The following is a 22,910-nucleotide window of genomic DNA, read 5'->3' as shown; positions in this document are numbered from 1 at the left end:
GATTACCCCCTAATCACTTTGCCCTTGTTTAAGGCACATGGCATGGGACAGTCACATTGACTCAGCCCAGGCTGTGGGTGTTGATCCTGCCCATTACATCAATCCAATAATTCAGCCTAATAATGGATGGGTGTGGTCCCTGCCCAAACACCTTGTGAAACACGGCAGCGTCATAAGGTACCCACTCCTCAATTGCGAGAGCCTGCAGCGCTTTCTAAACAAACCTCTAGCTCCAGTTAATGAAAAGTGTGTGTCCCCTTAAGGGAAAATGTTTTCCTTCAATACATACTGCAAACATGTAGTGTTCAAGTGTTAAAACGTTTCCTGAAACATCAGGGAAATAATTTTACAAAAATGTACTCTTAATTAATCAGAGAATCCTGCCAATACAATGTTGCAAGCCTGCAGCTTCAGTTACAGAAACCGTATCTCTTGGCAGAGTTTCTCTGAGTTCAGAGTTCCCTGAGCACACAGACTATTGAGAAAACCAAAGAATGTAGAACACTTTCCCAGTTTGCTACCTATGTCAAATTCACATACTGGGAAAGCAGAAGCTCTCAGCACAAGCCAAAGAGTGAATAAACGCAAATGGAGCACTGGCCTTCAAGATGGCAGCCAAGCCAGTGATAGACTTGATTCCAACCCTAAGCAGATCCAGGTGCACTCAAGGAAGAAATCCAATCCCAAATCTCACCCGGTTACCACTCACAGGTGCAGGCCATCAGTGAAACGTCCACCCAGTGGAAAGCAACAGAGAATGAAGTTGCTGGGGATACAGTAGCATGAGGCAGGATGAGGAGGTGTCAGAGAAGGAGGTGGCAAGATCCAATGGGAAGGTGGCAGTGGTAGTGACAAATGTGGGAAAGGCGGCAACAACAAAAGGGAAGTGGTCAAGGTGTTGTTCATAAAGGAGTTGGAGAAGCCAGTGAAAGGAACAGCCTAAGATGGTAGTGATGAGGTGGTGGCAATAGGAACAACCCAAAGTGTAAGAGAGAAAGTAGTAACATTAGAAAGTGAAATTTGGCAGGAGATGGCAGAAAGAAAGATTAAAGGGAAAGTGGTAACAAGCAATAAGGGTGCTGGACAGGATAAGTGACCCTGTAGATGAGACGGGTGTACAGATATTAGGGCCCAAGAGTGACTCAAGGAAAGTTAACACTAGTGTAAGACTGGCATGGAGGTGGTGGGTGAAAAGTGGAGCATATCACAGAGTGAATGACCGAGAAAGACCATGACCTAGTCAGCCAGAAATGGATAGTTGTGGCAAGACAATAACCTCTGGGCAGGCACTGACAGTCGTAGCAGGAATCAGAGTGAGATAGGGAAGTAACGGCAGGAGTAGAGGGAAAAGGATGAGGTTCTGATGAACACTCAGGCCAGAATACCAGGGATGGATTGATCTCTCCCTCTCTCGTTTCTTCCATCAATCTCCTTTAGCTTTCCCACTGTTTGGATGGACCGTTGGCAAGCCTTAGTCTTTGAGGTTCGGACTCCATGCTTACCCCAAAACAATATTCCATGAATGAGAGAGTGTAAAGTGTCTCATTTATCTTACCTCCTGTGTGGTCAGCAGGCTCCCAGAGAAGGGAACATAGAACAGACTTGTATGGCTTGAGACAAGATTTCAAACATGCTTACTTGCAAAAATGCTTGCAAATGTAAAAAAAAGTTAGAAACAATCTTAAACTGACGTATAATAAAGGAGACTATCTGATTGTTATGAGTTCATTATTTAGTTACAGAGTTTGTGAGGATTATTGCAACTCTGTCTTCAATTAAAGAATAACATCAACTAAAGCATACAATTTATTAGAGCTATTAGATGTATTATTATGTTTGTCTCAAAAGAAAAGATTCAAAAACAAAGACTAGAAATAAAATAAACGGAATGACTTGACATATATTATTTTATTGGACACACACATACAAAGTTCCCTATTTGACAGCAATAAAAAAAAAACCCTAAGCACATGTTGAATTTCCAAGCATCTGTTCCTTGTGAAGCATTACGTACAGCACATATATTTAATATAGCATTTTACATTTAAGTAACCAAATACAAGATTTACAGTTTTCTGCTACAAATGTGAGAAATTATACACATAGGTACACCTGATTGACACAAAACCTTTAAAACCCAACCATGCTAGGAAAAAAGTGCCTGTTGCCAGTATGCATAGAATCTGAAATTAAAAGAAAATAACTATCACAAAGATCGTATAGAAAATATTAGGGAGCGGGACCTTTAACTGGATCGTGGAATGCAATCCAAGTCGAAGGTCTGGAGATATATCGTACAAGTACGCAGGAGTGCAATTCTTGCTGGGATGATCTCTAAACTCTCAGGTCCATCTGGTTGCATAGCAAGCCCCTCAGGAGACAGTTTAAAATCTACAGGCGCCAAGGTCATTTCTCCAGCAGACGTTCCATTTTGGGATTAATGAAAGAGAACCCCTGAAACGCAGCCTGATCCATGGAGTCGATCAAGTTTTTATCGCTGTAAGACAAGCGTGGCTTTTCACTTAAGAACTCACGGTCAAAATTGGTGTAGTCTCCCGGAGATTTCTACAATGGATGAAAAAAAAACATATATGTGAATGTAAACTATTGCCTTTGGGAAGTATGAAACATTTTTAAACATCTATTGGTATTAAAATTCCTCAAGGTGGTATAGGGTTTAAAAGAAATGTGATAGACCTATCGGGACTCCCAAAAACCCACACAGCACCTGAATGCTTAATGGAATCTCAGCCCAGGGATTGGGAAACCCTAAACAAAGGACATTGACCTAGTCATAACACAACACATACAACTAATGTATACATTTACAGGGTTATATTCTTGTTCTCCAAATTGTATCCCCACTGCTAAGGTTTCTGCATGGAAAGGATGTGCCTCCATGGTAAGCATGCAATACAAGTGCATGGTACCTGGGACCAATTGGCTCCAGAGGAATTTCTGTTCCAACCCAGAGCCTACAAAACCATGAGAATGACTTTTTATATTTCTTTTGGTTATTCAATAACCCAAACAAGAATCCATATCTTGACCTGAGGGAAGGAATACTATGAAAAATATACAGACTAAATTTGTAATAGAACTTCACTCGTGTTTTGAACTACAAATCCCATGATCCTTCATCATAGACTATACTGACAAGGGCTCATTGGGGTCGAAGTCCAAATTATCTGGATTTCCACATAAGGAGAAACTAAGCTTCACATCAATTCCAGAATATGACAGTAGTGCATTGGTGAAAGGGGAAGTCCGCCGAGACATCTGAGATAATATATATGGCCAGGTTAGAAAGTGGGCGAGTAAGAGTGAATTCTGTCATTTATCAAATACAGTACACACATATTGCAAGATATCCGTCATTAAGCCTTCAACCAAAGGCTACTAGATCATGAGAAGTTATAGAATTTAGCACATCAGGATTCAATGGAAAAGGAAACAAACAAGTACCAGAATGCAAAGGACCAAGACTCAATGAGATATTCAGGCATGCTATGGGGCACATTCATAGCGCTTGTGTGCATTCACATATTTTTGTAAACAGAAATAAAAGTGAACCCATACACAGTCATTTGGAGAGTAAATAATCCAAAGAAACCTATCATTAAGGTTTACATGTGAAAATCAACTGAAGGCTATCTCAAATTAAATAAACAATATCAGCAAATGCAAGGTTTACGACCTCCCACATGCCTCCAAATTACAGAGCTAACGATGACAGTTTACGGCAGTAAATGCAAGTGAAACTTCTTTAAATATCTAAACAAATACATAACATTGTGGAATTTGAACAACAAAAAATACCATTCCTCATATTTTGACCTTCCCAAAACATATGACATATGCATGCCCACACATATGGCTATTGTGACCCACTGAAGTGTAGGAATAATGCATTATGGCACGACAGTACGTGTTCTGTTGTCAATGAGGGAACCCAATTTTGTTTATCATGCTTCAGCTCCCACTGCATTATGGTTAAGAGTGCTCATCCCACGCTTGGCATGTAGACGTGTCGAATCCCTGGCGTTCTCACAATGTGTACATTTTATAAAATTATGCAATCAAAAGATAGGATTATGCACTCTTTGTGTAAAAGATAAATGGATACATGTTGTAAAGGGAAGGGAACCAACATGTGTGTGGCTGATTAGTGAACACCTCCATTTATGGTCCCCAGACATGCTTGCTGATTTGGGATGGCTGTGGTCTCTAATGAATGTTTCCCACAATGAGAAAATAGAAACACTAGGTATTTATCTGTGCATTCTGATGACCTCAAAGGGAATCACTGGAGCATACTCAAATGTAGTGAAGTGTGGTCAGGCTGAGCAATGAAAACCGACAAGAATCTGTTATTCAGAAGTATTCATTTTATTGTTGGTTTCCTTAAGTGGTTGACAAACACCTACAGGCACTAAGGACTTTCTCAAGCAAACTGTGTCAATAACGGGGTCAACACAAAGAGGGGCTATCTTCACGTGTCCAACACATGCTTAGTCCAAATCATAAACATCTTAAAACTATTCTTACAAGTCCTTCTCCCTCCCCGAGACACCCTATTCTACAAAGTAATATCCAATGAGATGGCCAACAGAATTTCCAAAGTTCATTTTAACAAGTTCTTAGCCTTGTACCATAAACAACAGCACAAAAGTTCCAAGGCTGGCCAACACAAAAGTTAACACCTCAATCACAAATGTCCAATGCTCGGCTGATGGAACAAAACAGAAGATTATCTGCTTGGAAAGCTTTTCCAGTCGGTTTCATCACACCTCTCCAGACGAAGCCCAGATTTCAGGATTCTCTGATAAGGCCTCCATTCAGCTTCTGGTTTCTTCACCTCAAATCTATGTTATCACACTGTTCCTCATTGGTTGGTGGGATTTCTCCCCACCCACTTGAGACAGGTAAATCTGACAGAGGTCTCACCAAGGCCTCTAATTCACTCGCCCTTTGCTAGGGATCTCTCAGTATTCATTTCTGGTCTTCGCCAGAGTTTGGGTATCTCATGATTCACTTCAGGTCCCTTATACACATTGGATTTCTCAAGGTTCACTTCGGGACTAATGGGGACCCCATCCCCTCCCTCAGTATTCTGTCACTTTTCTGCTACTAATCCGGTTTCTTTCTACCTCCTCCCTCGGGGTCGCTGGTGGAAAGCTACAGGATCTGGCTCTAAAGTTATCCCTAGGGCTTGGGAGGTGCTCCTGGACCTCTGTAGACCGCCTTTTTCCAGGGTTTCAAGGTAAGGTTTAGTACTGTCTTCCAGACACTTTCCATCTTAGTACACCTCGGGCACTGTCTCCCTCCAGGCAGCAGCCATCCCTAGGATTCTCCCGTGGTATCAAGTCAGCAAGAACAGGCACATAGGTTTCGTCCCCATACTGGGCTTTTCCAGCCTCGTTTATTCTATGGTTCGGTCTGACAGGTTATTCCTCTTTTGGTTATGTATTCTCGTCGGGATTAGTCATGCCTCCTTTAATTCTCATAACTTCTAATTAGAGTATTATTGGTCGAGGTGTATCGGTTCATCCTTGGTTGATTTCTTTTTTTTTTTTTAAACTTTTTGTTTGCTACAACAAACAACCCAACGCCCCAGCATATCCTCTTGCTCCCTAGCCCTCCCCCCAAATCACAAGGGTACATCCGACTACAACACACAATATACAACTTTTGCAGTCATCGCCTTAGAAAGAAACACATTCGAGCAACGCGGATTCGTGTATAGTCATGCCACGAGGCTGGGGCAGGGAAAGCCTCATCCACAGTCCTATATTAATGTCCTTGGGGAGATGGCGGTGATTGGGGCCTCTGCTTAATGTCCAAGCAGGATTGTCTGAAGGGCGGCCAATAGTCGAACGGACGGCTGGAAACAGGAAGGGTTGAAGCATACCTGGTTTCCCTTTGTTCACACAGGGACATACTCTCCAACCACCTTGAGAATGTGGGGGGGTTGGTTTTACCCAAAGTCCTCGACACCAGGTACCTGGTTATTGCCGAGGCCATACCCAGTAGTTTTCTTTCAGTACGTGTACCCCCTTCAATCAGAGCTAAGAGCCATAATTTTGGCGAGTACTCCCTCATTTGGGGTAACATTCTGATCATCGCATCTTCTATATTCGTCCAGAACACCCTTATGGGAGGACATTCCCAGGCAACATGATAAAAGTCAGCGAGGTCTGTAACACATCTCTTGCAGGAGGAGGACTTTCCTGGAAAGAATCTACTGAGAGCGAGGGGAGAATAGTAGATATGGTGAACAAATTTGTAGTGAACCAGTCTGTACTGACAGTTTAAAGAGATAGAGTCTGCAAAGAAATAGGTTTCCATTGATCCTCACTTAGTGTTTCCCCAGTGAAGACTCGCATGTAGTTTTATATGCCTGCTTCCATGCTTTCCTCCCGTTTGAGCAATCTGTATATGTTCGAGACGCGCTTAATGGAAGATAAGGGCTTAACCACAGACTTGAGCTGGGTGTGTAGGTGGGGCCTGCGGGAAGTCAGGCCATTTGGATCTCAAATTTCCCCGTAGTCTATAGTAGTGAAGCAAAGTCACTGCATTATGCTCCCCCCTAAGCCTCAACTCCTCGTACTGCACATATCTATCTTCCTCTACCAGGTCGCCCAAAGACTGAACACCTAACGACCGGAAAAGTTCTTTAAAGGATCTCTCGTGTGTGAGCGGGATGCCTATAATATCATACACTGGTAACTCTGGTAGGTAAAACGGATTAGTCCCCAACAGCCGATTTATCTTGTCCCATTCCTTGCAGGACACTGCCACAGGCTGTACCTCACTCTTCAGCACGGGTGGTCTATTACCCCATATCACACCCATCAATGCATCAGGACTAGAGACTGCTTTCGCCAACCAGGAGTGAGGGGAGTCGTAAGTGGGAGGGTTCCACCCGGATATGTATTGGACTTGGGCAGCCAGGAAATAGAGATACAAATCTGGGTATTCGAGGTCGCCTTGTTCGTAAAAGACTGTGAGAGTGTCAAAGGCTATCCTAGGTTGTTTACCGGCCCACACTAGTCTCGTCATCAAATTCTTGATGCGGCACAAGGAGGATACAGGAGGCCAAATTAATGTACAGTAGCTTGGTGAGTAACACCATATTTGCCAGTGCTATACGGGCTGCCTGCGAGATCCAGAGTAGTATTCAGGCCTCAACTTTCTGTTCTAGGGCTTCCAAGGGGGAGTAACAGTTATCTCTGTACAGCTTATCATACGAGGTGGAAACCATAACGCCCCGATACCGTATCCCGAGGGGGCACCATCGAAAGTTGTCACCGACATTTGTTCGTTGATGGGGAAAAGTGTGTCGAGATTATGCCATTGGTGTAAATTGATGCTCTGGGGGCGGTACACAATAGTTTAACCCATTTGATGTAGGTCAACCCGAAGCTGGAGCGCTGCAGTACCTCAAACAGGAAAGGCCACTCGACCGAGTCGAAGGCCTTCTCGGCATCGAGAGCGGCGACCGCTATAGGCACCTCTGGATCAACGTTATGCATTAAGGTAACAAGAGTCGAAGGTTATTCTGGGTGGATCGACCTGGTATGAATCTGGCTTGATCCGGAAGAACCAGGGACGGCATGAATGGAAGTAAGTGGGCTGTGAGAATCATTGCTAGTATTTTATTATCCGCATTGGCCAGCGATAGAAGTCGGTATGAAGAGAGCTGTTGAGGATTTTTCCCAGGCTTCAGTAGCAACGTTACCAGAGTAGACCTGGTGGATTCCGGAAGGGAGCCACTGGACGGGGCATGTTCATACATGGCCAATAGGTGAGGAGTTATTTGGTACGAATATGCTTTGTAAAACTCAGCTGTTAGACCATCTGGGCCAGGGGCCTTACCATTTGGAAGTGACTTTATTACGTTACTAAGTTCCTCCTCAGTGATGGGATTATTGGGGGAGCTACCCTGATCCTGGTCCAGCCAGCCCAGCGCCACCTCATATAGGTAACGCGTCAGCTTGTCCTGGCCAGGTGTAGGTCGTGATGTATATAGATGATCACAGTATTCCCTAAACGCACTATTGATACCCCGCAGATCCTGAACTAGATCCCCATTATGATTTTCAATCTCCGTTATGTTAGTGGATTGCTGTTTTTTCCTGATGGCCCAGGCCAGGGTTTTACTCAAGCGATCACCCTCTCCATACCTTGCCACCAGGATCGGATGCCTGATGAATCTCTCCTCGCTGGCGGGCAGCTGTAAGAGCTCCCCCCTGAGGACCGAAAGCTCACTGCGGTGCGCAGGTGTATCAGAGGCGCCTTGTTGGTTTTCCAAGTCACACATTTTTTGTTCTAGAGTGCGCATTGACCTCCGGAGGGCCTTCAGGACTCCACCTTCCCTCGAGATACAGCATCCTCTAACAAATACTTTAAAGGCTTCCCATATTATACCTTGATCGGTTATTGGCCCTACATTAGCCTGGAAATAGGTCTGGATGTCCTGGCCTATTTCAGCCCTGAACGCCACGTCCTCAAGGGCGGTGGCTCTGTATCTCCAGCAAAGCAAGGAGGGTGGGCGGGAGGGAATCACAACACAGGTTAATACCAGGGAGTGGTCAGATAGGGTTCGGGGGAGAATAGTAGCCTCTGTAACGTCTCTAAGCAACGTGGTAGTGGCCATTATATAATCGATTCTGGAGGAACTACCACGAACCCCAGAGAAGAACGTGTATTTCCGGTCTGTGGGGTGGACAGAGCGCCAAACATCATGTAGATCGTGATATTGGGCGATAGCAGACCAGGTTTTGGCTGCCATCGGTAGAGTAAGTTGTGCCGTCGTGGATCTGTCCATCCCAAGGGTAAGGGCGAGGTTAAAGTCGCCTGCCCATATAATCTCATAACCAGGGTATTTATGGATATGCCTGGAGCATTGGTAAAATAACTCGGGGGAGTCTGTGTTGGAGGCATATATCTTAATTAAAAGGAGTTTCATACCACAAAGCTCCCCAGCTAAAATGATGCATCACCCTTCTGAGTCGATCTGTTCATGAAGCAGATATTGAAGGGACCCATGGATATAGGTGGCTACCCCTCTGGAGTGGGACCTATAAGACAAACCGTACCTGTGTATTCCCCAACCCGCAAGCCCGGGGACGGGGGAATCCCTGGAATGATGCGTCTCCTGGAAACAGGCTATATTTGCTCCGTGATTCCTGCTGTAATTAGTTATCAATCGCAATTTCTTATGGTTAGTGAAGCCCCTAATATTTCAAGAGAGGATCGATAGCGATGATTGTGGTTTTTGCACTATCATCGGATCCGCCATACTGAGTACAAATGACCAGCATGTGTCGCTGTTATACAAGCTGAGAGTGCATGTATCGGACCGCCTTGCTTAGAGAAGCATATGTGACCCTTGTGATTAGCAAGACACCCAGTGGATTGGCTGAAAATAGCCATACCAATTTGAGCAAACACAGCAGCCGAACAATCGACTGCCCTCATCCCCCAGTCCCACCCATGCCAGAACCAAACTTACTGGCTCCACCCCCCAAAACTAATACTTCAAAAGAACTAACTTGGTACCGCAGTTGCAGCAGATTGAGAGGCGCTAAGGGTGGCTAAGATGCTCCTATATGCAACGGCCATCTGTAATACCTCGGGCCGCACCCAAGAGTCCTGCAGAGCCGAAAGCGTACCTAGACCAGGATTGTAATGTCGAGGGTGGGCTAGCATTGTAATAGTTCAGAGAGGCTGTGGGGAGTGGCGGGGTGAGCCGCCAGGTTCAGGAAGGGTAGCAGCAAAGCGTTCTGCCACCTCCGTGGTGGTGAAGAAGAGCATGGATCCATTGTGTTGTACCCGGAGCTTGGCGGGATATAGCATGGCATACTGAATGTCCTTCCTGCGAAGAGTGTTTTTAACTGATTGAAACGTTTTGCGCTGGTCCTGCACCCCAGGGCTGAAGTTAGGAAACATTCTAATGGTGGAGGAGCCCCAGTGCAGCGTCCTTTTTTCTCTGGCCAATCGGAGGATGACGTCACAATCCCAGTAATTGAAAATCCTGGCTATAATTGGGCGTTCCGGGTGGCCGGGGGGGTCTGGCGGCCAGTGACCGATGGGCTCTTTCCATCATGAACATCGGGGTAAGCGGGGGATTGCCCAGGATCTCGACCAGTAGTGTCTCTACAAACTTTTCCATATTGTCGATCGCTGTTGATTCAGGAACGCCGACAATCCTCACGTTATTGCGTAGGGAACGCCCCTCCAGATCGTCATTCTTGGCAACTACCTTCTTGACAGTCTGTTGTAGATCAGCCACCTCCCTTTGGACAATCACCACCTTGTCCTCGCCCTCTCCTATACGTTGTTCGGCCTACGACATACGACTGCACAGTTTATCGGCACAGCTGAAAATTCTACTTTGCAAGTTAGGGCGTCTATCTTTGCGCCCAAGTTGTCAGTACTATTTTTGAGGGCCAGAAGTGTTTGGTTGAGGGCGGCCACATCCATCAGGGACGACTGTGGGGTCAGTGGTGGAGAGGACGGTGGTTGAGACCGGTCCGAACGGGTGAACTGGTCCATCCTGGCCTGTTTCTTTGGGTTGCCCATGACGTAGATCTCTGCGGTGAGGTCAGTGAGGCTAACTGTGCTGATGCAGGATGGGGGAGATAGTGGAGAGAGCATTTTGACAAGCGCAGTTCCACACAGAGCCATGTAATGCGAGGGGCCCCGCTATATAAGTCAATTCAGTTATTCGCGCAGGGAAATGCAAGTAGTGTAAGCCAGCAAGAAATTAGATGGAACGATTCCAGATAAGCAAGAGTGGATTGTACCTCATCCGATCGCTATCCCCCACTGTCCAGCCCGATCAGGGCAACGTTATGGTGCCACAGCTGGGAGCAGGCTAGCCCCGGCTCACCTCCTGTTGGATGCAAGCACTCCTCCAAGCGGCCTGCTCCCGCTTCTGCAGCCTATGCATGACACGCTGCGGGGGGGGGGGACTCCAGGCCCACAGACAGGACCTCCCCACTTCAGTGTGATGTCTCGGGAAGAAGGCACCTGCTCTGAAGGATCCTCTATGGTGCGCCTGCTGGGTGATTCGGTTGCCCTAATTGAAGTGGAGTGGCTAGATGGGCCCCAGAGGGGCAAAGCTTGCTGTGTTCTTGGAGATCGATGAGATGCGGCGGGAGTATAAACTATACGATCCCAGGAGGGTCCCACAGTCACAATGCAACGCTGTTGAGGAGGTTGATGGAATTTTGGGAAGGGGTTGTAGCCATGGAGTATCTGCCGGAGGATAAGACGCTGTGTGGATTGAGGGAGAGCTGCATCACATGCCCGTGATAATTCCCAATGGACCAAGCACTGAAGGACCGGACCATAAAAATGTTCAGGTAGAGCCAGAAATGGGGAAGAACGCAGAGCTTCACTCACCAGGGGGAAGGCGGTTTCCAGTTTGAGGCCAGTTGATAGATGAAGCAGCAGTAATCTGAGGTGGCTCTGGTTCCTCCATGACTGTTGGAGGCGCTCGTTTCCTTCGCGGCGAGGATCCAATGAAGTGGGCCTCATGGAGGAAGCCAGGGAAAGAGCACCGGGGGTCCCCTGAAGGGGGATGAGATCAGAGCCAGCGTGGAGCTCCGGGCCAGCCGCGTGTAGAACACCCAGTGGGGAGACACCCCGCGGGCGCCGGGCAAGCATCCCAGGACCAGATGTCGGGTGAAGCAAGGACCCGAAGGCAAGGTGAGTGCCTCCCACCGACACGTCCCAGGCCAAGCGTCTGACGGGATCGTGATGTGTGCAGCAGGTCCAGAGATCACGCAGGGCTCCAGTGCTCCACCCAGTGTAGCCGGCGGTGGCGGTCCCTTCAGGAGAGCTTGGGACTCGATGCCGCAGGGGCAAATGAACCAGTGTGCGGCTGGGGTCCGCAGGACCCGGGCGGTGGTAGCTGTGAGGTGAGTCCTCACAAGCCCACGTCCAACGCTGAGGGCGCAACTGGGAAGCCCCCCCGCCCACTCCACGCTGGGTGGGCCAGTGCAGTGAGGCCGCCACTGAAGGGGATGTGGATCAAGGCCCCTGGTCGGTTTATCGAGTTCGGAGCAAGTTCATCCCACGCTCTAGGGTTTCTCTTTGGTGCGTGTAGGCCCCGGAGGGCAAACAGGTCTGGTAGCCAAGGATTAGGATGTAGGATAATTTGGCCATTTCAGGAGCCTTTCAGGCTGTGGCCTGTTAAGCGGCTTCACTTCAACACTACAGCTAAGTCAATGCCTAGTCTGGGATGCTGAGGGGAAACCCTTATTGATAGATTTTTAGGTCCAGTTCATGTACTTTGGATGACAACCCTTATATAACACCCCTCTCTTAGAATCCCCCTGACCCCACTGAGCCAAGAAGTAGGTCTGTTTTGCAAATTTAAAAGGTTTATTTGAGAAATATAACAATATATATCTATCACACTTTTATAATAAATTAATACTGGATATCACACTTACAATATGACAGTGATCAACAATGGATAATGTTCTACTGGTAAACTGATTTGGTTACTTAGAAGTAGTATAGAGGATGAGGTAGCTGAAATGCTTTATGGTTTCAAGGAACTTTCCTCTCTCCCTTGATTGGGGGGAAGAAATGGATTGTCATCATGATGAGGTCTGTTTATGGGTCAGAGGATCCTCTCCTGGTCAATTTGCCCACAAATCTATATTTGATTCAAATACATATTTCCCAGATACACAATTTTTTGAAATTACATGTACACATTATATATTCCTTATGGTCCATGCTTGTCTGCCTCTGATCTTCCTGGGGGCTTGCATTCAAAAATGACAACATTTTGCGCTTTTTGACTGGTTTACCAATATCGGACATTTACCAAAAATTACACACATGTGGGCAAGGAGTATGGACATTAATTGATGAAGTGTCCGATTTTTAGCATGCAGACATTTGGAGTAAGACCCTATTTTCCGCTAGCAACCCCCCAGAATACACCACAGGGTCCTAACACCTCTTAAAACGTGCACAGAAAAATCACCAGAATAATGATATTACTTATATAATTCTGACAAGTCCATACTATGAATTATCCATATTTTTTTTAAATTATGCTCTGGCCCAGATGGGTGTGGTTTAGGTTCCAAAGCACATGGGGGAAGCTTCTGCCTGTCCCCGCCTCCAGCTCGGGTGGCTCCCAGAGGCATTTCTCCTCCCACTTCTCCCAAGAGGAAGCCACTTTCCGGCCCCCACAATATAACATTTGCCTGAGTCCAGGACAAGGCTTTGTTCAACCTCCGGCAGGTGCCCCTCCCCTAATCTAATCAGAGAGGTGTCATCTCCTTTTGGTGGGGAAGCAGGAGGCAGCCAAGCCTGGGAATGCAGTTTGATCAAGTTTCAACTCCTGTCGGGGGTTGTTGTCAGGCAGAATTCAGCTAAATGCCACTTTAGTTCCCAGTTTAAATCAAAACTTACAATTTTTACATATACATTAAATAATTGCTTCCTTCAAGTCATTTCAGAATATAGTTTTACATTGTATCCACCTCTTAGCAAGTCTTTCCTTGGCCTGGTTTGGGTTCCTCTGTTCAGTTTTACACAAAAGTCTGGTGGTTTTAAAACGCCGGCTTTCTGATAGTGGTGAGTACCGATATTGCATCCATCTTTGGGATCTGTCTTGAATTACTGCATTTCAATAGAGTGGTCTTTTGCTTGATAGTATAGGACCCTTGCTTAACATTGTTTTGATGCCATCCTTACAGTAGAGTGGTGATGTGGAACCCCCCACAGGAAGGTTGTATCTTTGGAGTGGTCTTGTGCCAACTGCGCAGTTCTCCTGGACTCTGGGATGGAATGATGGGCGGCGGCAGCTCATCCCCACATCTACCCAGTCTATTGATTCAGCATCGGTCAAAACCCTTCACAGGCCATCTTGAGTGCCGCGCAACAGCGCCCCCTCCTTGGTTGATTTCTAGAAGTGTAAAAGAGCATGCAATGTTTAAAGGTGTCTTACTCGTGCAGCACTATCTTTTATTTACTCTCAGTAGTTTAAGCCACTCAGCAGCATTATGTGTCCTCTTCTGTTTGATGTCTGGCATTCCGCTGTTAAGGCTGGAGGACAGAATCTGCAATCTGCTCTTTCCCCACCTCTCACCCCAAGGAAAGTATCAGCTTCAACCTAGTGGGGATTGAAATCACAGCGTATTCGTACATAGTGCTCAAGGGCATAATGCATGTTGGTCGCTCGGGTCCGTGGAGAGTTGGTATCAATGGCAATGCTGTTGGGGAATTGAAGTTCTCCCAGAGGTTGATAACGAGGGCCTCCCCGGGAGCGAAGATCATGCAGGTACAGCAAGCTAGTGGTATCACTCCTCCACCAACCCAAGGGGGTAAAACCGGGTAGACTACAGATGAGCCTAGTCCCCGGTCGTCTTGCTCCATATGTAAGGATTGGGAGTTTAGGCATCTGAACCCAGCAGCCACAGCGATGAGACACTAATGAGCAACAAAGTGCACAACAGAATGAACCTGAATGGGGTAATCAGATGCGGAAATGTTCACAACAAAAGCAATGGAGCTTTGTGTCTGCTATTTTCAAATTTCCTCTGTCCACAGACAACGTAAGTACTAAAGGTTTACTGGTGTGAACACAGTGAATGCAGCTACTAAGTAACATGTTTCTATCGCTGCTACTGACTTGCAAATATAGTATAGCTGTAAACATGGATGCTGATTGTGTTCAAGCCACTCATGATCCAAAGATAGGAGACAATTGTTTGGTAAGGAAGAGGAAGTGGAGAGTCTTGGATGGGTGGCTCTCATTGAGCAGCTTCTGAGTGCAGAGTCAACATGGCAGCAGGACATGCCGGTTTCCTTTTAATGTTTATTGGCGGTGTCATAGCAGCAGCACTGGCCCGCCTTTCATGAAGGGCTTTAAGAGTGCGGGATTCATGAGAGGCATTTATATGAGGTGATGACGAGTAGGGCGGCCAAGCATCTTGCATTGTGCAAGACAGTCCTGATTTTATGGCAAGTGTACCGCACACAAGACGTTTGTGACCAGTGGGGCGAGGCATTGCTTCTCTGCCAGCAGGATCAGATGTGTATAGCCTTCCTAGGGCTCAGAGCTCAGACAGGACAAGCTATATAACTATCTTTTTCTGTTGCTTTTCTCTTTTTCTTCTTTTTCCGCCAACCAATTTATTCAAATTTCAAAAACAATACATCAATTTTCAATATAACGTCACTCTTTTCTGTTACGTTTCAAGTGCAGGGAAGCACAGCAGCTTTCCGTGGGGGTCCATCAAATAGCTTAACGGATAGATTTGTTTCAGCAGAGCATTAAAATGGGAGCAATCGCTGTTGGGTGTCCACAGACACAGCAATGAGTGGGCTATTGATGACTAGAGATGTAAGGAGTGTAAAACAAATGACAGGCTGTGAGAAATAATGACTGTCTGCAGGTGATTGCATCATGTATTTTCTTTGATTGTATCTTTAAATCTTGATAGTACAGTTTCAAAAACCCAAAGGAGATTTGTTTTAGGCTCACACTGTTTTGGCTGACGAAATCTTGCACTCAGGATCGCGACAAATCCATAATCATACTCTTTTTGTTCAATATGTTTCTTTATCAATTTATTTGTTGTGGGGATGGAATGTTGTTTTTTGTAAAACAGTCACACTGCTATTTGCAGTTGTGACACTTAGCTGGCGGCTGTCCTGCTTTAACTGTAGAGAACATGTGTACTCCTTAATCACTGGAGAATGACTGAAAATAATCTTCAGTGCCACCCTATTCCTCTTGCTGGAGTATGCCATTCTAATGCATGTGGGCTTCATGGCACCTGCCATTTACCAGCAATTTAAATGATCTTATCCCCTTGTTATTCGTATGGGTGTCTGGGGCTCTTTAAACTCCTACTACATCCTCCAAGTCAACGCTTCTAGCACTGCAAAAATGCTTTGTGGAAGTCCATCGATGCACATGAGTACTGCCCCTATTGGAGTCACAAATTGTTTTGAGTCAGTTCAAAACACACTGCTTTCCTTAGGAACTTTTGACACAGAAGCTGCTTAGGGCTGCAGCTTTTTTTTATGGCCCTCTGGATTTGCTAAGAGATATAGCTGTTTTATGCTGAGAATCAACTACAAACATTGAATTATATGAACATGCCATGTTAATGCCTCCTTTTAACTGAGAATGATCTCCCTTTTCGTTCTAGCCAACCTGACAAAATTTTGTTATTTTGCTTCAACGTGTGAAAAAGTGGGACATGACAAGGGGTATTGGCAGAGGCTTAGCCAGGATTGTCCAACAAGTGGGGTATGAAGCTATTGTAGTTGTGCCCACCGCAGTGACATTGACATCTGTAAATGCCCACACAGCGCTGCTGAGTGAGCATTTACAGATTTTGGGTGGGCCTTGCCCGCTAAGGTCCAACACTGTCTCCTTCTCTGGTTCACTCCCATGTTGACTACATGTTTCTTTGTATGTTTTTTTAGCCATTGCATTTTCATTGCTCCAAATTTCCTGATTCTTTTGTGACGTGTTCCCAAGTATAAATTCCTGTAATGTTGATTAAAATAGGGTGCTGTTTAATAACTTCATCTTCTGTTTCATAGCCATCGGCTCCTATTTTGTATTTTCAAGCTCAGTTTCTAGGCTTTACCAGATTGTATGTCCCTTTTGTGAATATTTCCTACAAATTTTTAAGATTATAATGTGCTAATATATATAGCACCTGCGCTTAACATTTTCAGTGACCTGCGAGGGTCTTGAATCTTTTTGGCATGATTCGTCTTATACCGAAAATGTACAATGAGTTTTTAGCATGGTCTAATCTGAGTGCAAATTTGCAGTGGGCTTCTAGGTCTCTTGTGATAAAAAGTAGAGCTTTGATTCTTGCATCCAATCTCGGGCTCAAGTCTGGTTCATTCAGCCAATCAGTGCCCACACATTGCCTTAGTATTCATATTTCAAAGCAGCAATGCATTCTCCTCTCTGGACTCTGATCAGTCATAATCTTTGCTTTATCTCATGAAGGTCATGATCATTATTGTCTCTGACTTATCAGTGGATCGAAGTGGTGGAGAGAGAGAGCGAGACTGGGTACTTTCCTCCTTCTCCTGAACTTACCCCGGGTGACATGTGCGCTGTTCACCCACTTTAATACTTAATGTGTCACACAAGAGCTTGTGTGACACATTCCTATGTCTCTATGACCCTTTGTAAACCAAGCATCCGCCTATTCTATATAGGTCAGTCTCCAGTCACTCACTACTTCTCCACAGCCTTCTTCCTACTAACTACACTGACTTTGCTCGAGTTTATTAACCCTTCCCTGAATTTCCTAAACCTGCCTTCAGCAATAACCTCTTGCCTCTATGAAAGCTGCCCAAGAGTAACAATGAACTGAGACACATGTACGCGAACCAGGTCAAAACTCTTTAAAACTAGTGCGAGATTAAACTTTCTAGTAAATATGTTGGATCCATAGAGAATTCACACTTTCACTTCATAGTTTCTAGTTTCCCTCACAACAGGACAAATATTTTAGAGAAACATGTGGTTTAAATTGCTGATGTGTTTTACATCCAAAGTGCATTGGACAACAAATGATGTGTATAGTAACACAGCCAAACACCTTAAGTAACATTTCACAAACTACAGAGCAACTGCTATACTAGCACCTTTCCAGTACAAGCTATGTCTCTGGTAAACCCAGACAATGCATGCAGTCTAATGAACAGGCCAATCGGTTTGAAATAGAGCCCATCAGGAATATTGTTTAATTTCTGAACATGAACAGGATTTTTTGGTGCGGCCTATTAGAAAATGGCCCTTGTTGGAGTAGAGTAGAAACTTGTGGCTGAGTTAACTGTTTCTGTAGATTGGCGTGAAGGTTACACATCGGTCTCAGCAGACACACGTTAGGACAGTTTTTCTGAAGTCCAAGTAAGGTCTAAGTAAAACCATTCAACTGAGACAGTACAAGACTCCACTCTTAGTATAAGGCTATACCACCTGAGTATATAGTAGTGTAGATGGAGCAGCCAGGCTTATCTAAGGAGGGAGAGAGGGCTGTGGGAAAGTACACTAAACCTGTAGTCAAGGATTCAATAGAAACACTGACAACCAGAAGTATTACAGAAAATTAATGTTTATCATAAATACAAGTAGGCCAAGTTAGTAAGTATTAGTCATAGAGTCATAAGCATTTATTAAAACACACCACTATGCTTGAAGGTACACAGACCAAAGCATAAAACCTTATTCAGAATACCCAACAGTAATTCTAGGGAAGTCAAACCTGATCATATACATTCAGTATAGGTCACACCTATTCATGGGGAGTAAAAACCATTAGTTGCTTTTAGATTACTTTCTGTAATTCAAGGGTAGTAGACCCTGTCAGGGCCTGGTGCCTTCCTGGTTGCTGCTTTTTTCCCTACTTAAGGAGCCCTCCAGCCTATTTTCCTTTGAAGATGGGGAGCAGGTGCAAGTGGATCTTGGTCACCTGGCCTAAGCACCGCCCACCTTCTTAGCCCTGCCTCTTCCTTCCCGCTCATAACTCTTAGCTCAAGGGCGTCTCTCGCCCGGGCGTCCAAAGCGAAGGGCAGTGGAGGAAAAGTGCAATTTCTGTTCGGACCAAGAGGATCCAGGGCCCAAACCGCTGCTCAGACAGCAGGTAAGCATGCACCAACATGTGTTTACTCTCTCTGGACCCACAGGCCATGCCCACCCCTCTGGTCCCCCGTGATGTTCCCTTGTGCCCCCCCTTCTCACACACAGGTGTTGTGCGTTTTGCGTGAATCTTCTACCCTGCTCCCATGCCCCCTCCAGACTACTTCTGCAGGAGTCTGTCCTGATAAATGCTGGTTTCACCATCACCGTCTTGTGGCCAATGCTGGATTTGACTTTTATGGTGGTCGCATGGTGGCTCTGATTCATGCTGTTCCCATCTTCATCTTGAAACCAGGCTTGCAACATTATGTGTTACTACTGACTTCTGCAATTGTATTCGCTCTACCCTCTTGCTTCTCTACTCTTTTTGACTGCTTACTCTCCGCTCTCCTCTCCCTTCTCCCTTTTCCCATCTCCTCCCCTTACTTTCTTCTATGCACTTACTCTATCGGAATTGTCCCTGGGCCTAGTCTGATATCAACCTCTCTGTCTCCTCCCCCCACCCCTTACTTGTTTTTTTTCTACCCACCCGCCCCTCCAGCACTATCTGAAATGTCGTCAGGCCGAGTACGATAGTTAATTTCAGATCCTTACTATTCATGGCCTGTAAGAATGCCATTGTATTTTCCCTTGTTCCCTCCCTTGCCTTGAAGCGCTTTAAAACACATTGTGTGTAGGCGCTATATAAATAAACAATCATATCATATAGTGACTCTCAGTAAAGAAATCACATAATCAAGCAACCCTGTTACCAGGATACTTTTCTGAATAGTGGAACACAGATTCAAGGAACAGTATTTATACCTAGAACTACATTTACGATAACACAGTTATACTAGGTGAGTAAGACCTTTTTGTGTAATATACAATTGGAGTTGCTTTTCAGCTCAGTGGATTTAGGATGCACCAGGCAGACCAAGGACAGCTACACTTTTGAAGAATGGCACACAGCTATTCTAGGCAGGTAAAACCTAAGGATGCAATATACTATTACAGTTACTTTTAAGATCAGTGGAACACAGATTGAGCGAAGCAATAACTCCAACTTATTTTAGGATGGCACACAGCTAACTCAAGGTAAGTAAAACCCAGATACTTTTTAAAGGGGCTATCAGCAACCTAAAAGGTAAGTATAACCTATGGCAGATGTATTCTAGAAAGGCTAACAGCAAGTCAGGGGAAGCAAGACACAATTAGGGGCACTCATACATGTATATCCTAACAAGAATAGTAAAGTGAAACCAACAGCATTACCTTTGGGGAAGAGGCACTGTCAGGGGTATTGACCCACGTTTGAGTCATTAAGCTGAAACAGTTGGTGCTGTGGGCTCAGAAAATCCAAGATGGCCGAAAAAGCCCACATTGCACCAGAATCCAGGAAAACCGTGCAGTTTTGGCGCACACCAAAATGTTGCCCTTACCTGCCTCCCACCAGTGCGAGCGTAATGGGCCAGGAGTGCCATGGGTGAAATGTGTTCAAAAGAAAAAAAAGCAGTGCTGGTTAGCTCAGAAAGCGCTTTGAAATCACCTTTGTTTCTCTGAAATGCAAGCTAAAAATGCCTATTTTAAACATTGCAAGATATTCAAAAATCTCAATGAACACCAGCAGACATTTGGCAGAAGGTAGACTTGTGTGCATGCACAATCTGGAAAGAGAAAGAGCCCAAAATAATGTTCATAATGAAACTGGCTGAGCTGTGGATGTCAGCAGCTGAAGTGAAATTGGACTTAAAGCCAATAAAATCGAAATGTTTAAAATAAATGAGTGACCTACTGTTTGAGTGTCACATAGTTTGCAACTGTTAAATGTCATAGTTTTGAACTTAGAATCAGCATTCTAGCTGCATGTGTAAAAATTGTAAGTTTGATTTGGATGAAGAAAAACTGGGAACAAAAGTGACATTTAGCTGAAGCCTGGCTTAAAGAGATTGAATTCTGCCTGGCAACTACCCCCAACAGGAGTTGAAACTTGCTCAGCCACTCTTCCCAGGTCTGGTCTGCATTCTCCTGCCCTCACCAAAGGGAGATGACACCTCTCTGATTGGATTAGGAGAGGAGCAGCTGGGGACTGCAGGAAACTTAACAATGAGCCTTCCTTGGCTCAGGCAAATGTTAAATTAGAGGGGGGGGGGTCATAAATGGCTTCCTCTTGAGAGAAACGGGGAGGGGCAGTGCCTCTGTGAGCAACCTGAGTTGGAGGAAGTGGACAAACCAGAAATTCCACCATGTGCTTTGGGAAACCACACCCCTCTGGCCCAGAGCATAATTTTAAAAAGATGGATAATTCATAGTACGGACTTGTCAAAATTATATAATTAATATCATTATTCTTGTAATTTTTCTGTGCACATTTTAAGAGGTGTTAGAACTCTATACCAGGTTCTGAGGCAAAACCCCATGAATTATGGAGATTGCAGACACAGGGTTCACGCTAGAAAAATGAAAATTTACTGGAATATGTGTAGAAAGGCGGTAATTTTGACATCTGTCATTTTTGGTAAAAATCCAATATTGGTAAACCAACCAAAAAGCGCAAAATGTTGTCATTTCTTAATCCAAGCTCTTAGAAACATCAGAGTTGGAACAGAAACTACCTTATGTGATATATGATGTGTATATGTAATGTCAAACACTTGTGTATCTGGGAAATGTGTTTAGTTATGAAAATGATTTTCTAAGGTAAAAGCAAAGGGGAGTGTTCTTTCTGTATGCCATAAAGATGACACCTGATGACTCACTGCTCCCTTCTCAAATCAGGTCAAAGAGAAATCCTTGACCTATCAAATCATGATTGGGGTGGGCACAGAAAGTTAGCATCCACACCCATTTTCAAAAGACATAAAAGAGCCACTGGAAGCCAGACAGGGACATTCATTTTCCAACCTTCAACAGAATTCCTGCGCAGCACGCTGACAGAGAACTCCAGAATCCAGAACTTCAGAATCCAGCAATCCAACCAAACTATTCTACAGCTGGGCGAGCTGTTGGATTCTTGCCAAGAACTTTTGCCAGAACCGGTAGCAGACCCAGAAAGCAGTGCTGTATCCAGAGAGACCAGACCAGATCGCTGTGAGCAGAACCAGAGATCCAGACCAGCAGAGCAGAGCTGACCCAGATAGTTGTGACTTCAGAACCAACCGCCTGGAGTCCAGTCCCAACCTGACCAGACCCTGAGGGCCTATTTCAAATTCATAGTGTGAGTACTCAGCCAGAACTGTGCAAAACCAATCTCTTATCTTAAAACAATCTGATTCAAAACATCTGAACCTGTCCAGAACTGCATCACAGGAATCGTGTGTCCCTTCTCCGATTTTAAACCTGTAAAAGTGTCATTTTGCCATTTTGAATCATTATTTCATTTCTGAAAATCTACCTTCACGAAATCGTCTGTATCTCTTGAACCGTTTGTGCTAGAAGCGTGATGTAACTTTCATGTTAAAGCTAAGATTTTAGGCTTTCCAACGAACCCAGAACAGACTTTCTAATCATTATACTTCTTCCGTAATCGCGCTCGACGCACTCGGAAAAAGTGCCGCGATTTGGCTCAAATTTCTTCACTTGTCAAAATAGCAGCTTCTTGCTTTCCTTTGCTGAAATTCGTTTGCAACCTGACAATCATTCATAGAGCATTGCTAAAGTGATCCTGAACTAATTTAAAGTAGCTATCACCCACCCTGAATCTCTTATAGGGAATTAAAAACCATTTTTAGCATATTTTCCCTTCTTTGCATACCACATTTAAAGTACTTTGCCTGTGTTTAAAATCATCCCTGTTTCTCTAAGCTTGCTGGGGGGGAATTGGAACTTTGTATTGCATTTTTGTTGGTATTCTTGAAGACTGTGTGCTCTCCTTCCATTTCCTTATATTGCCATAAAGGGGGGAGTGAATTGTTAAAAGAAAAAGTGATCACATTATCTCTTGTTGAAATCATATCAAATTATTTCTGTGTTGCATTCTGTCTCACCTTGCATTCCTTGAACCATATAAAGCATTCTCTGCTACCTTAGTCCTCTGTTCTTATTCATAAGTAACCACAAACTGTGCTACTGTAGGATAACCTATTGCTGATTACTGCTCATATTCACAAGTGTGCTATCAATTATCAATTTATAAAAGTGTGATATATATCTATTGTTTAATTTTTCAAATAAACCTTTTTAATTTGCAAAACAAACCTACTTCTTGGCTCAGTGGGGTCAGGGGGATTCTAAGAGAGGGGCGTTATACAAGGGTTCATCATCCAGACTATAA

General features: G+C 44.8%; 1 protein-coding gene across 9 annotated transcripts in view; it reads right to left on the bottom strand.

Annotated features, from left to right (window-relative positions):
• Positions 1-1,889: 1,889 nt before the first annotated feature.
• Positions 1,890-22,910, bottom strand: part of PRKCD (protein kinase C delta) — a 1,081,757-nt gene continuing 1,060,736 nt past the window's right edge. For all 9 annotated transcript variants that reach the window (XM_069643552.1, XM_069643559.1, XM_069643551.1 and 6 more), the window contains one exon: positions 1,890-2,565. In XM_069643552.1, the coding sequence (XP_069499653.1) occupies positions 2,407-2,565 (159 nt within the window). In that variant the 3' untranslated portion in view covers positions 1,890-2,406. The remainder of the gene's footprint in view (positions 2,566-22,910) is intronic.

Source organism: Ambystoma mexicanum, chromosome 2p (assembly GCF_040938575.1).
Source record: "Ambystoma mexicanum isolate Mex_15411 chromosome 2p, UKY_AmexF1_1, whole genome shotgun sequence".
Taxonomy (NCBI): domain Eukaryota; kingdom Metazoa; phylum Chordata; class Amphibia; order Caudata; family Ambystomatidae; genus Ambystoma; species Ambystoma mexicanum.
Note: the sequence above shows the minus strand (reverse complement) of the source record. Positions and strands in the feature narration are given on the sequence as shown.